This window comes from Phyllostomus hastatus, unplaced genomic scaffold (assembly GCF_019186645.2).
Source record: "Phyllostomus hastatus isolate PE091 unplaced genomic scaffold, TTU_PhHast_1.1 phas_contig_40, whole genome shotgun sequence".
In the NCBI taxonomy this organism is placed as follows: Eukaryota; Metazoa; Chordata; class Mammalia; order Chiroptera; family Phyllostomidae; genus Phyllostomus; species Phyllostomus hastatus.
In genome coordinates this window covers 94,081,159-94,099,483 of record NW_025333872.1, presented here as the reverse complement: position 1 = coordinate 94,099,483, position 18,325 = coordinate 94,081,159, and the positions used below count along the sequence as shown (strand labels likewise).

Below are 18,325 nucleotides of genomic sequence, written 5' to 3'. Positions count from 1 at the left end.
AGGGTGCGCTCCCGTGACCCTGACTCGGTATGCAGCCTCGTTGTGAGGACAGGTCACACCAATAACAGGCAGCCCCCCCACGAAGCCAGGCAATGGCCCAACCGGCATCGCTGTTGAGAGGATGGCTTTGGAGCCTAATTTCCAGGTTTCGAACCCCAGCACCGCAACGGTCCATCAGGAAAGTCACGGCCATCATTTAACGTTCGTACGGGGTTATGAGAACGCACTTTTCAGGTGCGACTCTCTTGCGGCGTAAGTGGTGGCATTATTTCTGTTCTACAGACGTAGATACACTTGGTTTCAGAAATCAATTCACATGCAAAGGAGGCGATCGAGATGGAGTAACTGGGATACAATTTACGCCTCCACTTGAAACTAGAAAACAGAAAGGACAAAACATTCGGAACTGTTTTCAAAGCCCTGGGCATGGGGCGCCGCAGGACTTGGCCCTGCCTGGACGGGCTTCCCAGGCCGCAGCTCCGGGGTGGGCAGGCCCGTGGGCTGCAGAGACCGCTGGGAGCCGCACACTGCGGAGGGTGACTGCAGCGCACACTCGTCGGATCCCAGCCCTGCTAAGTACGAAGCGCTGGTCTGACCACTTCAGAACTACGCCCCAGGCACTCTTTCCAGCAGTGCTACGAGGTTTCACTGACGAGGAAACGGAGGCACACACCACCTAAGTAAGTTGAAAAAATACCAAGAGACAACAGGCCCTGGCTGGTGCGGCTCAGTGGATTGAGTGCCAGCTTGGCAAACCGAAGGGTCACAGGTTCGATTCCCGGTCAGGGCACATGCCTGGTTGCGGGCCAGGTCAGGTCCCCAGTGGGGGGCACGCGAGAGGCAACCACACGTTGATATTTCTCTCCCTCTCTTCCTCTCTCTCTAAAAATAAATAAAACCTTAAAAAAAAGAAGTAACGTTCCCTAAAGTGCACTCGTTACGAAGACGCGGGCGGCGACAGCGCTCTGGTACCCGTCCTCCCAGTGCTCGTCACTCACGGTGGGGAACCCACTAGCAGTACCCCAACGAGGAAGCATCACCTGAACTGACTGTGTTTTCGTTAACATTAATGTAAAATGTCACTGTAATTTTCTCAAATTACCCCACTCTTCCAAGTTTTCCAGAAGCAGCGCAGCAATAGTACCAGGTGCTGAGTGCTGGAGTCAAGGTCACTTTCCCTTGCGCTGCGCCTGCAAACAAGGGCGCTCCCACCGACAGCACAAGTGACCAGGCCGAGGCCGGACCAGCGCTCCGGGCCAGCCCGGGCTTCGACGCCGCCCACCTCAGCGCAGGACCCTCCTTTCTCCCCACGCCCTGGCGTGACGGGGTGTTCGCAATCACGGGGTCTGCGTTCAGATCCTGCCAGACGCTGAAAGGCGACTCTTGATGAACACCCTGCCTTTTCTCTTACAATCACCTTCGTGAACAGTCTTTCGCAGGTTCAACAAGCAAGTTCTTTGTTAATACGCAGCAGAAATGCCACACAAACATCTAACAGCTACAGCGCATCGCGAGCGTTCCCAAATGCACTCGGCTCTCTGGAGAGGCAGCCACCCCCAGTGGGATGAGCGGAACTTACCTGGCTGTTGCTGTTGGCGGCTGATGAGTTAGTGTGAGCCGCACTCGCTGAGAGCGAATCGAGGAAGGCTTGGTCGGCCACTGAATTCCCACAGGAAAATGGGTCTTTCCCATCACTGGGTAAAATCTGAATGTCCAAGAGAGGCACGATTATTTTCACAGATTAGAGTTACTTCAGAGTCAGAGTCCCTAAGCACAAGGAAGAACTGTCATTCATTATGCGAAAGGGGTTCATATTCTGAAAAGGCAAGCAAGCCCAGGACCATCTATAACGAGTCCTTTGTGTGAACACGCAGAACGCTAGAGAAAGCAGTTCACGCCAGTATCTACTTAAATCCTCCGAGTGTCCTCGTTCTTGCCCATCGGTAGCATCCTGGGAAGGGCTGCAGATTTCACCACCTTCTCCGGAGGGTGCGCAGCTTCCTACCCCAACTCCCAATCAGGAACAAGTGCTGCAGGCGGCACCCAGGAGAACACCTTCCTGCCGTACCAGTACGGTTCCTCTCTACTGGGGGGAGCTGTAGGTACCTTTATTCTTGCTCTCACTCTGATTTCACCACAGGGCACCAGGCAACCTTAGTTTCTATCATGGGAGCTGAGGCAAGCTCACCTATGGTACAGGTCCTTAGTTTTGAGTGAGCTACAGACAACCAGCAGGGGGCGCCAGGAGGCTGACGCACAGGAGGGTTTGCGGGCTGAGTGGGTGTGACCCAGGCTGGGAGCTCCCTTCATTCAGAGTGTTGTAACCCTGACCTTGGCATCTGTCGTACTAGAACTTCAACCAGGCAATGGTTCTCACAGCAGCTCCCTTCACACCCTCTGTCTGCGGGGATGGGAGAAGGGGCTGAGGGGTGTGTCCTAAATCAGCACAGGGAGAAGTAATAAGTGACTTTAAAAACCACTACTGAAACTTTGAGTCCATTCTCCAGCAAACAGGATCGCAGGCAGCAGCTATTACACAACACGAGCACGTGAACAACAGAGACCTGTGTTCGGGAGGACGAAACACTGCTGTCCTCGGACAGAGCTTAATCTACATGTTAGGAGTCACTCTTCCGAGCTCCAGTTTTCTCAGTTCTACTTCAACGTGTCCCCCACATTGTACACCATCAGCACGCACTGCTTTCACAATGGACATTTTTAACTAAAGAGGAGCTGCCCTCCCCCAGCGAGCTCGCTGAGCTGAGGCAGTAACCCACACAGGGATGTCTGACGGGGCCCGGGGGCAGTGGGTCCGTAACGGTGAGTTCTTACCTCCACGTAGTCTGTGGGCACCAGGCCTCGCTCTCCTCGGCTGTTCCTTCCTTCCAGCCAGCCTCCACCAACGTCCTAAGAAAAATTTTTTTAAAAAAAAAGGAAGAAAAAAAGACTATAGTTGGAATTTCCTGCAGAAATTTTGCTTTATGAATTTTGTTATACATGAAAAACAATGAACATTAATCTTTTTATTCCTATAAAACTTAAGTTCAAAATCTAACATTTTTAAGGTTTCTCTTTACTCCAGAAAATTGTATCATCTAAAAAGAACATCAGCCCTGGCTGGCGTAGCTCGGTGGATTGAGCGCGGGCTGAGAACCAAAGTGTTGCAGGTTCAACTCCCAGTGAAGGCACATGCCTGGGTTGCAGGCCATGGCCCCCAGCAACCGCACGTTGATGTTTCTCTCTCTCTCCCCCTCCCTCCCTTCCTTCTCTAAAAATAAAGAAATAAAATCTTAAAAAAAAACCCAAAAAACAAAACAAAACAAAAAAACAAGAACATCCAACTTCGACAGTAAGTGACCAGAGACTGAAGGCAGCCCACTAGCACAAGGCCACCACTATGAGGTCGCTTTCTGGCTCCTGCTATGGGGGAGGGAGCTCACGAAGCTGATGCGCAGCTCCAGGGTCAAGAAGCGGGGCGCACGCCCCACCTCTAGAGTCTGCACGCCACCCTTTGTGACCACGTAGGCCAACAGAATGAGGTGGAAATGGCGGGGGGAGCTCAGGGCCTGCCCTCGAGAGGATCTGCACACTTCAGACGGCTCTCCCCCGCCCAGAGAGCTGCTAGGAGAATACATTTGGGGTGCTAGACGTTGAGGGGGACAGGGCCCAGTCTGCCCGCTGCCCCACCCAAAGCCAGCGCCCCCAGCAGGAGCCCAGCCAGACGGGCGATTGAGGCCTCGGGAGGACCCTGGGCCCCAGGTGACGGCAGGCTCCTGAATGAGCCCAGGTCGGGGAACCGTCCAGCGACTTGTGGATTCCTGGTTGCTAAAGCCACTCAGCTTTAGGACTGCTTGCCATTTGGGGAAAGCTAGCTACTGATGCACGGTTCCTTAGCTCTTCCGAATAAGTAACATTAGTAAACTAAATAATAAAGTGCTCTATGCCAGGATTCCTATTTTTCAATCTATTACCTCAGCAAAGTCCCAGCTTTCCCCCTTAAAACAGTGAGGATTGAGTGCATAAAGTGTGCCCTAATCAGTTAATAACTACCTGAATCTAGATAAAATATTCTTTCAGAGAAATCACTTTAAGCCACCGCTTTGTCCATTTTTGACAATAGCAACTTAAAGACAATACTGTTTCTTCCACGATATGAAGAACACCTCTTCATTTAAAAAAATTAGATGGGTAGATAATCTAAATTTTTCCTATGATTGAAAACAGAACCCATTTACTTAAATACAGTTAGCATATTTTATAAAACTACATATACCATATTTTGCCGTGTACAATGAGCACCCACGTTTTTGTGCCCATTATACACGGGATTATATAGGCCTCCTGGTCCGCACACCCTGCACGCCCGGGATGCGGGGTCCATCACACGCCGTGCTCCCCAGCGGAGAAGGGAAGGCAGCGGCTTACAGGCCAGACACACGTGGCTTTGAACCCTTGTGTTGCCGCTCGCTTACAAGCAGAATGGTTTTGGGGGCAGATTCCTTAACTTCTCTCAGTCTCACTGCCCTCGTTTGTAAAGAGAGATAAATCATCCGGACCTCACAGAGCTCGTGGGGAGACACATTACAGGGAATACGGCAGCACTTAGCGAACCCCTGGCTCACAGGCTGCCAGGGCGTGGCTGAGGCGTCTGAGAAACACCGAACACTTTCTGACCTCTGCCCCTCCTCCGGTCCGGCGGGCGGGGGTGCCGCTCTCCACTCCGTCCGACAGAACCCCACCCAGCCGTCTTCGGGGGACCGCCCTTTTCTCGGTGTCTGCAGATACATACTCTTACTTTACCGTCAATACTTCGTAAGCAACAGGAAGAAATCCACGCGGGTTGGAGTGACCAACGTGTGAGAAAAAGTCTGAAAAGACCAGCCCTTAAGGGACGCAGCTCTCTCACCGGGTTTGTGACTGTGATGATCTCCCCTTCGCTGACCGTCAGTTCATTGTTCCCGGGCTCCGCGGCAAAGTCGTACATAACCCGAGCCTGCCGGGGGTGGAGAGGAAAGGGCGTTACAAGTGCAAACTCAGCAAAAGACAGCCTTTAAGTGCGTGCTGTAAACACGCCGGCGTGAACACGACACTTCCCCAGCCCTCCTGTGAGGGAGGGGGGAGGACACACGCCAGGGTGAGAGCCCCCCGTTCTGTTCTGCTCTGGGGCAGGGGAGGCTGCTGGCAGCGGCCCCACTGCCTTCGGAGACCGGCCCCCCAAAGTACTGAGAACGCTCCCATCTCGTCAAGGGGGAAAGGCGTGCCCCGCGCCCCCCCATTGCAGGAGGCGAGGAGGGGACGTGCGGGCTTTGTTTATCCGGGGACACTCCCGCTCGGGGACCGAAGAGATAGGCATGTGGGCATACAGATATGTCCGCCCGTCCCAGAGTCACCCAGTTTTAGATCACCCCCTTGCCGCCGGAACCCTCCCTCTGCCTTATCTACAGCCACTGGGACGAGTTGTTGCGGTGCACCCTCCGCAGGCGAGCAGGCTCCGAGCGCAGGAGGTGTTCACGCTCTGCTGCAGCACGGCCCGCTGCGCAGTGGCCCACGGGGCTGCGCTGACCGGCCAGGTGACCTGACCAGCTGCAAGTGTCAAACTTTTTCCTGCAACGAACAATTAATCTCACCGTAAGCAGACCACAGGGAAGCCATGCTGGCCGATGCAGGGCTGCTCTCCCAGCCTCTTCCTTAAGAAGACCCTCGAGGCACCAACCCACAAACATGGGTTTCCTCGGACCACACTGCCGCATGCGTCCTCCAAGTGCATCACCACTGTGAAGAACGTACTGCGTATACGCTTTTATGATACATCATCACATCTATCCTTTTTAGCCACTTCAAACGCTATATAAATGTCCTTCGTAGACTATCTTACAGAAGGAAGCCCATCTGCTAGACTGGGGCTCACACACACCTAAGAACACATGGTGTATTTTAAAAGTAACTGTTCGCCCTGAGAGGCAAACTGAGGTTTCCCCGGGGCGAGTCACAGAGGAGGGAGGGGGCCGCTCGCAGCAGCGAGCATCACCCCGCCCCCGCCCCGTGGCAGGAACAGCGCGGGGCCCTCGCCGGCCAGGGCCCAGCCAGCCCTTACTTACCACAAGGGGTAAGGGCTCACAGCTAATAGAAGACAGGGAAGAAAACCCCAATACTAATTTATTCTGGAATACGGCAAAATCAGTAAGAGGGGCTGACGGACAAATGTGAGACAAAGCAGGCACAGCAAACGCTATTCACAGAATCTGGACGGCGGGTGCACGGTGCTCAGTGAAAGTTGATGCAAACTGTTCAACACGTCTGAGAGTTTTCATGATAAAATGCTGAGAAGGGGCGAACGGCGGCGCACAGTCCGTCGGTCCAGCAACGACACCCGATCCCTCACTCGCACCTTTAGACAGAGCTTGGGGGTGAGAGGAGCAGGCCGCAGGCGGAGAATCCCGCGAGCCAGAGCCCGCGGCCCTTTTCCTCGGGTCGTTACAAAGGACGCAGAACTGCACGCAGGCGTCTTCTCGAGCGGCTGCCAGAGGAGCAGGAACTCTGCCTGCCCCTGTTGGGGAGTGTTTTTATAAAACCATCCTCCCAACCTCGGTCCCCTGTGCAGGGAGGGAGGGCGGGCGGGAAATAAACACCTGGGCGGAGGGCAGGGGGGTCCCTGCAGGCGTCCCGGGAGGGGGCAGGGGCCTGGTGGGCCGACCCTGCCGGATGCTTTCTTACCGTTTCTCGGGAATCCCAGTGAACACATTTTTTTTTAATCCCGCTGACTCCAACTAATCCCAAACGCCCGGACACCAAAGCCTCTTGTTTACCAAATTTACAATTTGGTGAAACACTGTCAAAAACAAAACAGCGGAAGCTCTTACACATTTAAATGTTACTGAACATTCCCCCATGGGAGGAATGTCTATAAACATAGTAGGTTTATTTAAAGTGCTGACCTAGGACTTTTCCTTATCCAGAGATGCTTCTCAAACATTAGAAATGAGAATTTTGAAGAACAGAAAGATTTAAAAGCACATCCTTGAATGTCAACAGAAAAAATAACTACACAGTCTAGGGGAGGAACTATTTTTTCTTTCTTTTGAATTTTAAATTAAAAAAATTTATCTTTATTGTATTTTTTCCATTACCATTAGTGCCCTTATACCCCCTCCCCCCAGCAATCACCCCACTGCTGTCCGTGTCCATGAGTCCTTTTTCCTTTGTGCTCAATCCAGCACCCCCACCACTCGCTGTCATCCTGCTCGCTCTCCATCTGTGAGTCTGTCCCCATTTTCCTTGTTAGTTTTGTTTGTTCATTACATTCCACATATGAGTGAGATCATATGGTATCTGTCTTTCCGTGACTGGCGAATTTCACTTAGCATAATGTTCTCCAGGTCCATCAGTGCTGTTGCAAAGGGTAAAATTTTCTTCTTTATTACGGTGGAGTAGTATTCCATTGTGTAAATGTCCCATAGTTGTTTTATCCACTCATCTACTGATGGACACTTGGGCTGCTTCCATAACTTGGCGATTTTAAGTAACACTGCAATGAACGTAGGGGTGCTTGTGTTCTTTTGAATTAGTGTTTTGGGCTCCTGTGGATATACCCCCAGAAGTGGGATCGCTGGGTTGAAAGTCAGACCCATTTTTAATTTTCTGAGGTATCTCCACACTGCTCTCCACAGTGGCTGCACCAGTCTGCAGTCCCACCAACAGTGCAAAAGGGTTCCCCTCCCTCCATATCCTCACCAACACCGGTTTTTACATCACAGTTTATGTCCAATATTACTTTGTACTGGTTTCGGGTATACAGCACAGTGTTAGACAATCACACACTTTCCAAAGTGGTCCCCTGACTTTTCCAGTCCCCACCTGGACCCGCGCGTAGTTACTGCAGCACCACTCACTGGCTGTGCTCCCTGCGCTGGACCTCACATCCCTGTGACCATTCCGTAACTGCCAGCCTGTGCTGCTCAGTCCCCTCATCTCCCCCGCCCCCCGCTCCCCCCACCCCCGCCCCTCCGACAACCACCGCTCTGCTCCCCTGTGACAGTGAGTCTGTTCCCGTTCTGTTTGTTTGTTCTGGAGGGGCAATTATACTTACAAAGCTTAAGTATGACCGGAAGCCTTCAGCTCGGAAGGGCTCTGGACACGGTCTCCCTTCGCCTACTTCCCTTTCCCGTCCCTGCATCCGGCTCCCACCTGCCCGTCTCCGCCTCCGCACGGTCGCCCCTTGTCACTCCCCTTGTGCCTCTTCCTCTCCCCACAGTATCCGAAACCTAAAATGCCGACCCTGACCCCGACCGCCAACCTACCTATTTTTGACACAGTCTTTGAAAAACAGTTGTTTTTCTACACTGCTTTTCCAATATTAGGTATCCTTTAAGAAATGACTTATTTTCAACAGCTAAATGCCCACATAGTCCCTAATCGGTAGGCACTGAATTTAGCCACAATTATCTCGGGCAAGGAGAGCGGCTGGTAGGCGGCACCCTTGCACGCTACATTCCACCGTCTACATGCAGCGAACAGACACTCTCGGGAGGCTCAGAACCTCCCGGCCAACACCCGGGACACTACGGGAGCCACCACACACCTGCCTGGTACGTGCATGACCTGCCATCCTGAGCACACGCTTCGTTTTGGGAGAAGAGAGAGCAGCACAAAAATATTCGTGCTTTTTGACCTCTTGTGTAAACATCTGTGGTCTCGTCCGCCCCCATCCTTCTTCTGGAAACTTTCTGTCTCGACTCCAAGCAGTTGGTGAGCAGATAACCCCTACAGGGATCATCAGAACTCTCTCCCAGAAAGGGATGCAATTTCCAAAATTCAGGAAGAACTCATGCAACTCAACACCAGGAAGACAAACAATCCAATTAAAAAAATGGGCAAAGGACCCGAACAGACACTTCTGCCAAGGGGACAGACAGATGGCCAACAGACATGCGAGAAAATGCTCAGCGTCACTAGCCATCAGAGAGCTGCAAACTAAAACCACAGTGAGATGCCACCCGCCAGGATGGCTGCCATCGATAAATCTACAAACAAGTGCTGGCGAGGACGTGGAGAAAAGGGACCCCTCGTGCACTGCTGGTGGGAATGCAGACTGGTGCAGCCACTGTGGAAAACAGTAAGGAATCTCCTCAAAAAACTAGAAATGAAACTGCCTTATGACCAGCGAGATCCCACTTCTGGGCACACACCCTAAGAACCCAGAACCATCCATTTGAAAGAATACATGCACCCCTGTGTTCACTGCAGCATGCACAAGAGCCAAGACCTGGAAACAGCCCCAGCGCCATGAGTAGGTGAGGAGTGGGTCAAAAGCCCTGGCACATTCATTCATTCATTCACCCAGCGGAATCACACACGTGGCCGCGAGGAGGAGGAGCTCCTACCCTTGCGACAGCAGGAGCGGACCTGGGGAGCATCATGCTAAGTGAGATTAGCCAGTCAGGGAGAGAGAACCGTGATCTCACCCGAAGGTGGAATTTCACGGACAGAATAAACTGACAAAACAGAAACAGAGGCGTGGACTCAGGGAACACACTGACGGCTGCCAGAGGGGAGTGGGGGGGCGGGCAGGCACTGGGGGAGAGAAGGTGGAGGCAGGGGCCCAGGAACACAGATGCCGGACCCTCAGACGGCAGAGCGGTGATGACCGCAGGGAAGGGGGCAGAGATGGGTGGCGGTGGACAAAGGGGGAAAACGGGGACAAATACAACAGTGAAAACAATAAAAATAAAGGGGGGAGAAAAAGAAAGTGATGTGAGTGCTGGGGAGACTGGCCTTTTTCTACGACAACGTTGCCGGTGGCTAAGGAGCAGAGGTACGAAGGAGTGGGAAAAACCCAGGGAGTGCAATGCAGAGAGGACACGAGGGAAGCAGCTTCCGGATGAGGTCGCTGGGAAGGCCTGCGAGCTACTTCTCCCCTCGGGGGCTCTTCGGTCACACGAGCCCAAGGAGCTCCCTTTGGGCTTTAGCGAACACGAGGTCAGGCTCGGTCACGTGCACCCGAGAGTTCAAGTTGACACACAAACCAATAATTCCAAATGAAAGAACTTATTAAGAAACATTCTAAATGAAAGAAACACACTGGATAATTCCTATTTTGAAGGAAAAAAAAATCCAAAACTAAAAAAAAAAAAACTAGAACCTAAAATGAACAACAGAGAATTAAACAGTTCAGAATAGAAAAAAACCACGAGCAAAAAAGCTGGCGGCACCAAGTGCGCACAAGGGTTAGAACGCAGAACACAAGCACCCACTTCTAAGCATCTGCTTCCTTGGTTTTACACAAGTCACAACTAAATCTTGGAAAAAGGTAGCAAATCTTCAGAAATGGAGCTTTCTTGTCTTTTAAAAGAGATGCTCAAAAAGTGAGTGAAAAATGTCAACCTTCAGAAATCCGAGAGACCGAAGGACTCCTTACTAACCTGACACCTGTGAGTGGTGAAGCTTCGGGTGCAGGTAACGTTTCTATGTAACTAGTTCCCCTTTTTAAATGGCGAGCTCGTTTTACGTAAGCACACTCATTTGGCTTTTTATAAAAATCTTGGATATTTAATGCCTTCCTGTTTATTGCCTTTACCTAGCTATCAAGATCATCAAACGGAACTTACTCTAATAGACTGAGTTGAGCACTAGTATGTAACATTAATATATGCATAGGCACTTATCCCTATTTTAAGTGGCTAACGCTTAAATGCTTTTCAATTTATATCTGTGATTTTAATTGCTTTTGTGCTTGCTCAGTTTGATTCAAAATAGAATCAAATATAGAATCTTAAATAGCCTTGTAAAATTTTGCCTTGTTAGATTCAGCTCACCACTCCTCTACTAAGAGTCTCCTGAATTCTGAAGCCATTGTCCAATTATCCCTTAGTCTTTCTTGCTAAGTCATCAGAAACCCTGATAAGCATGCTTTCCATAGTTTCACCTGCTTCATTTTAAACTGTTAAAATAAGCCCTGACCTGTGTGGCTCAACTGGTTGGTTGGGCATCATCCTATCCTGCAAAGCAAAAGGTTACTGGTTCTATTCCCGGCCGGGGTACATGCCTGGGTTGCCAGTTTGGTTCCCAGTAGGGGTACGTACAGAGGCAACCAATTAACGTTTCTCTCTGTCTTTCTCTCTCCCTTCCCCTCTCTCTAAAAATAAGTAAATAAAATCTTCAAAAAAATGTTTAAATGTAGTATATCCCCAGGATCCAAGATAAGGAACTCTTTCCAAGAGGCCATAGGTCAATTAATTACCAGCCTCGCGTGTGGTGCTCTTGAAATTCCCAAGGAAGAAAACAAAGTCAGTCTACTTCCTTAGACACACGCAGCGTGTTTAGTGATCTCGTCAGAACCTAGCAGAGACGACACAGCTCTGTCAAGGTCGTATTTCAACAGCTGTTCTAGTCAAGATCTTCCCCAAAAGAAGACATTCCTCTAAAGCATTGGTAGCAGCTACTGAGAATGGCTGAAAATTTGATTTTTCTTATGCAAATTTTTCAAAAATAAACTACCAATGAAATTAATACGTTCCTTGAAAATGTTTTTCCTAGAATGGGTTTATACTTGGCATCCTGACGAAATGATGTGCTTAAAGGAACTTTTTAACTAGTGGTCAATTAAGTGAGCAGTTTGGGAAATTTCTAAAATAAATAGAAATGTAAATAGAAAGTCACTGAGTGCAGGAATATAAATTTCCAAGAACTAGTTAGAATCATCTTAAATCTCAGTGTAACAAAGGGCAATTGTTTCATTCCAGAGGGAAGAAGTTCTAAATACGAGCAAGCCACCGAACTGTGCCACCCACTTCCACACTCCCCCCCACCCCACTCCGCTCAGGCGGAGCGGTTCTGAAGAGGACTCGGACCCCAGAGAGCCTCGGAACTGAGGCCACATGGTAACCAAGCCGCTGGAGACCAGGGTGACTTGGAGAGAGCGCCAAGCCCAGCCGGACCCCAGTTTCTTGAGGCAGCAGCATACAGAAGACCGGTTGGACAAAAGCATCTCAGCGAATCACTCGACGCGGTGGGAACGCACTGGCCACGTCACACACAGCGTCACCATCACCACGCACGCCGTGTGCCGAAACAGGCACGCTGACCCCCACGTGCGCCTCGCCTGTTCTACCCACGGCTTCACAGTTTCATCATTAAAGGCGCGCGTGCGCACACACACACACACACACGAAGCGTTTTACTGGCTTTTTATTTTTAGGTTCAAGTCAAAACAACTGCATCATACAAAAACATGTGGTTGCTCTAAATTGGGGTCGGTTTTCCTTTTTCTGTAAAGAACTGGACGGTGAATACTTTAAGGTCTGCAGGCTGCACCGATCTGTCTCTGCTGCTGAGATAGTACAAAAACCATCACAGACGGCACGTCAGCACACGGTCATGGCTGTGCTCCGAAGAATGTTATCTACCAGAAAAAAAAACAGCAGGCTGGGTTTTGACCATAGGTCATAATCTGCTGACTCCTCCAAGGTGGCTGGGAACGAAGTCATTATACAAAAATCAGTAATATGGAAGACATGAGTTACACAGGAAAGAATCTTTGCAATTAGAATCACAAAGGTTAATCTAATACACAAAGAGCTTCTAGAAGTCAAGAAAATGATATGCAACCCAACACGAAAATGGGCAGAGGAATGAAGAGTTCATAGAAAATTATAAATGGCCCATAAATATGTGGGGAAAAATACTCAATTTCACACAGAAAGAAAAATTAACTTGGTAGATGATGTCGGATTTCCCCCCATTGGGGGCTGTACCATTTAAACCTCTACCAGCAACACATGAAAGTAATGGTTCTTCTCCACAGGCTCACAAACAGAATCAATTAGCTGACTTTTGGATTTTTGGTGATAAGTGAGAAATGCTACTTCAATATAGTTTCAGAGACCCTTTTACCCTTTGACCCAGAAGTCTCATTTCGGGAATCCACTCTCTAGATGCACCTGTGACCGTGTGCACAAGGTTCTTTACTGCAGCACTGTTTGCAATACAACCGTAGCGCCCACTAACAGGCGACCGGTTAAATCAACCTAGGAATGTCACCACAAGGGAATACTACGTAGTGATAAAAAATGAGAACAATCTCCACGCACTGGCATGGAGTGAAGACATCGTTAAGTGAGGAAAGCAAGTTGCAGAATAGGGCATATTGTATGCTACCTTGTTCATAGGTAGAAGAACATTTATATTTGCCAGTATTTCCAGAAAGAAGCAGTAGATAAATTAGTTTAGAATTTGCTACCTGAACAGATGGGAGAGGAAAATGAGTGGGCAAGGACAGGAGAGGGAGTGAGAGTTCTCAGGGTACTTCTCTTGCTGTTCTCTCACTTTCAACGGTTACAGGGACCACCTGCCCAGGGACTGCACGTTAAAATCCGGAGGGTGGGGGGAAGACGCCATTTACAGTAGCTGCAAAAGATAAAATACGCATTGTGGGAATAAACTGAAGAGATGTGTCAGACTGATCTGGGAAAAGATTGAAGATGTTCCTAAAAGACAGAAAATTGGAAAAAACTGGGAAGTATTGTAGACTGTCCACAGAAACAGTCACGAGGAATCTGCGCACCCCATGACTGCTCCCAGGCGGGCGACTGCCACTCCCCCCTCGGGGAGGTGAAGGCTGTTTTCCCCTCCCAACTCGGGACTGGGTCTCGAGCTCGCTGTAGCTAACAGAGTGACAGCAGATGTGACGCGAGCAAAAGCCTGAGAAGCACTTGCACTAGAAGCTGTGGGGGGGTGGGGGCTGTCTTGCCGCTCCCACAGCAGGAGCGCCTCTGTGACCTGGTAGATGAGACCACGGGAGACCACAGTCTGCACGGTCTGACCCCAGCCTCCCGGCTGTACAAGGTGCGACCGCCAACATGCGGGCAAGGCCACCTGAGGCCACCCAGCCTCAGCTGGGCTTCCCAGACCACGAGAACCGCCCACAGAAACAGCAGGCACGTGCTGTTTTAAGGAACCACGTTTGGGGGCGGTCGGCTACACAACAACACGGATTCATACAAACAGCCTCTCCACGTTTATAGAAGGAAAGGCTCAAGGTCATTGAGACAGCAGCTATCGCTTCCATGCTTCTAATAAGAATATAAACAGGTTTCCTTTTTTCCTGAAACAGACCTAGTCCAAAAATTCACTTGGACATATAAATATACCAAAATAGCTAAAAAAAATGTTTTCACCAAACCCCACCCCCAAAACAAGCAGAGACTAGTAAAAGCAAAACCACACAACTAGTTCCAAAGACATAGAAATGTAGCAGTATGATAAAGGTGGCATTATATTGTTTTACAGTAAGTGAGTAGCTCTCTGGAATAAAAACACAAAATGAATGAGTGCCTTACACCAAAATAAATTCCAAGATGGAAAAAGATTTACATCTAAAAAAAAAAAAGGAAGAAAGGAAGTACATATTCACACACTTAGTGCCTAGAATGAATCTCCAAATAGCATTTTCCATTAAAAGAAGTCAAATTTACTCAGAGAAATGGCTGAGTCTGTGTTTCAGGGAGGGTGTGGGGCGGAGGAACCAAGAATGAAACCCAGACATACAGACGGGCTGGGACCATCTTTTCTCACCAGATGTGGAAGACCGCAGCAGCACAGCCCACGGTGGTTGCCTCAAAGGGTGAGGCTCCAGCTTACAGAGGTGCTTGCTGTCCAATCAAAGGACAATATGGGCATCAACAGTGTTAAGGACAGAAACATCAAATGTGTTTAAACCCATGAGTTCAAATGACAAAACTAAATGGCCAGCATTATAGGATAGTGTGGGGAACCGATTCATTTTGCAAACTGATATGTAAAGTGAAAAAAAAAAAAACCTTGCATTTATCCTGCCTCTCTTTTAGAAACTGTACCACAAACGAATCAACGAGCAGATAAGAAAGAAGTCTCTTTATAAAAATATTGCAGCGAATGCAAACTGGTGCAGCCACTATGGAAAATAGTATAAAGATCTCTAAAACACACACACACACACACACACACTGGAACTGCCACAGGACCCAGAACCCCACTTTGGGCACTCATCTGAAAGAACTGAACCAGGATCTCAGTGCTGAACTGAGGAGATGTCAGCACTCCCTGCGTCCGCCGAGGCGGCACTCACAGCAGCCCGGGCAGGGAGCAAGCTCAGTGTCCTCCGACAGGGGAGCGGATAAAGAAAGTGTGGGGTGGATGCACAGGTGGGCAAAAGTAGGTTTACAGGTGCAGCGCAAATGAGCGATACAATCATTAATACGTAGAAGAATAAACTCCATATTTCATGCACTGACAAGAGTAAACCTACTTTTGTCCACCCCTGCACAATGGAATATTATTCAGCCTTAAAAAAGAAGGAGACTCTGAAATATGCAAAAACCTGGATGAACCTTGAGGACAAAGATGAAAAGAGAATAGAATTATTATCCTCTAATTAATATTATTAGATTATATGATATTAATATTCAATCTCTAATAACACACACCTAACCAAAAGACAACCAGAAATGATTTGCTGGTGGAATACAATGCTAATGATGAAATATGCGGGAAAGAAAACTAGAATATTGTTTCCTAATATTCTACAATGTAGATCCTAGTGCTGATTTACAGGAGCTACAAAGGAATATATTAGGCTGTGCAATCAGGATGCTATAAGCAAATCCAGACGCAGAAGGCTAGAGAATCATTTTTTCTAACAAGTAATTCCAAAAGGCAGAATCAAGCCACAGGAAAAGAGGAGAGAAGGAAAGGAACCTGTACATGAAGAGACTTAGAGGATCTATCACAATCGCAATATACAGACCATCTGGATTCTGAGTCCAACAGAAGAGATTACGGTATTTGAGACACCTGGAAATGTGAATACTTAAGAGGTGTATGATACTGGAAAGTATCCAACTTTCAGGTACCAAAATCGTCTTGTAGCTACATTCTTAAAGGACATTCATCTATATTCCTCTTCAGCCCTGGCTGGCGTAGCTCAGTGGATTGAGCGCAGGCTGCAAACCAAAGCATCGCAGGTTTGATTCCCAGTCAGGGTACATGCCTGGGTTGCAGGCCACAGCCCCAGCAACCACACATTGATGTTTCTCTCTCTTTCTCCCTTCCTTCCCTCTGTAAAAAAATAAATAAATAAAATCTTAAAAAAAAAAAGGTCTCCCCATCTTCAGTGACTGGCACTAAAATAGCTACAGATGAAGTGATAAAACAGCCAGTACTTCTTCAAATACAAAGGGGCCGGAGAGGGAAGTTGATGCGTCTGGACGGAACAGGTGAGTCAGTACTTGCTCCAGCTGGGTAACGGCTTCCTCACACTATTCTACTTTTGACTACGTGTAACATTCTTTACAATAAAAAGGTTTTTGTGGAAACTATAAAAAGTATCACAGGAAATGTTAAGAGAATTTTTAAAGCAATCTTACAGTAGGGGAGGACTCTGGCTGTGAAACAAAATCCTAAAGCTCTTCAAAGGGAGAGGGGGTGAAGTTTCTGTTCACCCAAAATGAAACATACCTGCCTTGCCTGGCAAGAGCCAACATAAACAAGATAGAAGTAAACGACCAGTGGGAAAAACACCTGCCACTCCTACCCCAGATTACAGGCTGCTCCCGCACCCTGCAAGTGCTCCCTACAAATCAGTAAAGAAAAAAAAGTAAAACTCGCTCTTAAGAATGTAAAACCTCACTCATAAAACTAAATAAGTACTATTTCTCACCCATCTGGATGGCAAAAAGACAGAACGCTGGCGAGCACAAGGTGCTGGCGAGGGTGGAAGTGCCGGGAAACAGGCGTCCCGAGTGCGGATGGGAGAGAGGGGTCCCAGGTGCGGATGGGAGAGAGGGGTCCCAGGTGCGGACGGGAGAGAGGGGTCCCAGGTGCGGACGGGAGAGAGGGGTCCCAGGTGCGGACGGGAGAGAGGGGTCCCAGGTGCGGACGGGAGAGAGGGGTCCCAGGTGTGGACGGGAGAGAGGGGCCGTGGAGCCACGCCAGGCGGAACCACACGTCCTCAGAGACGCCGCCTCTAAGGGCTCTGGCGTCTGGAGACACTCGCCCTCCTACGAAAGGGCTGTGTAAAAGCCCGTGGTCGCAGCAGCACTGCCACAAGAACAAAGGAGCGGACGCGGCCCGGAGGGCGGGACTGGATAGGGAAGGGGAGCCTCCACACGGCGGAGCACCGCGTGTAACAGGGAAGAATGAGGGTGTGCTCCGTGTTTGGGATGTGGAAGTACTTCTAACGCACACGAGCGGGGACTAAAAAAACCCCGGAATCGTCTTCTGGAGGGCGGCCCCCCCCAGGACAGGCTCGCCCCCCCTCGGTGCGAGTTCTAGGAACCCACCTGGGTGGGTGCACCAGATGGCGGCGTTGTGAGAGGCTGTGTTCAGCTTCAGTGAATTTTCGCTGAAGACTCTTTCAACGCACTGGCCCGTTTCACGATGTGTGATTTACCAGCGCACCTGCCTGCACCCTGCTGCGTGTTCCGCAGTTTTTGACCTAAAACGGTGTGACTCTCCTGCAATGCCCCCACCCTCTCTATTCACCTATCTTGCCCCAGTGACTTTTTTTTTGTGTCTCAGGATGAACAAGTCCTCAAAGGGAAACATCTTGCTGATGTGGAAGAGATGAAACAAACAAACAGACAAACAGCAGAAGCACTAAAAGGCATTGAAATCGATGAGTTCAAAAATGGTTTTGAGGAGTGGAAAAAGTTCTGATGGCTGTATTGCATCAAAGGGAGAGAACTTGGAAGGTGGCTGAAGTTTAAACACGTGAGAATATAGTTTTTATAAATAAATTCTGGTTTTCTTCGGTCCCCCGTCACATGTGAGACAATAAAGCAACACACACCATGTGTGTAAAAAAAGGGGGAAACACATTTGCTCATCTGTGCACAGAACACCTCTGCAGAGATGATGGCTGCCTGGGGGGAGGGGGGCAGGAGGAGAGTTAGCTCCTTTGTACCGTTTTAGTGTCTTATTTTTAAAGTGACAATTGCTTGTCTTTTTTTTTTTTTTTAAGATTTTACTTATTTTCTTTTTTTGCGGGGGAGAAAGAGAGGGAGACAAACATCAATGTGTAGTTGCCTCTTGTGCGCCCCCTACTGGGGACCTGGCCCACAACCCAGGAATGTGCCCTGACTAGGAATCAACCAGCGACCCTTTGGTTTGCAGCCCGTGCTCAATCCACTGAGCCACACAAGCCAGGGCTAGTGTCTTGCTTTTAGCATGAACCTACTGCCTAATTTAAAGGAAAAAAAAAGAAAGAAAATTTGAAAGCACTGTCTTGTACCTCTCTTAACGAAGCTCTGAATCCTGTTGAAAATACTGCAGTCTAGTATAGAGAATCCTCCCT

General features: G+C 49.2%; 1 protein-coding gene across 1 annotated transcript in view; it reads right to left on the bottom strand.

Moving 5' to 3' along the window:
* Window positions 1-18,325, bottom strand: part of SNX9 (sorting nexin 9) — an 83,556-nt gene that overhangs the window by 41,256 nt on the left and 23,975 nt on the right. The window contains exons 2-4 of the mRNA XM_045842936.1: window positions 4,907-4,993; window positions 2,833-2,907; window positions 1,580-1,705 (exon numbers count right to left, since the gene is read on the bottom strand). Coding sequence (XP_045698892.1) covers window positions 1,580-1,705; window positions 2,833-2,907; window positions 4,907-4,993 — 288 coding nt within the window. The remainder of the gene's footprint in view (window positions 1-1,579; window positions 1,706-2,832; window positions 2,908-4,906; window positions 4,994-18,325) is intronic.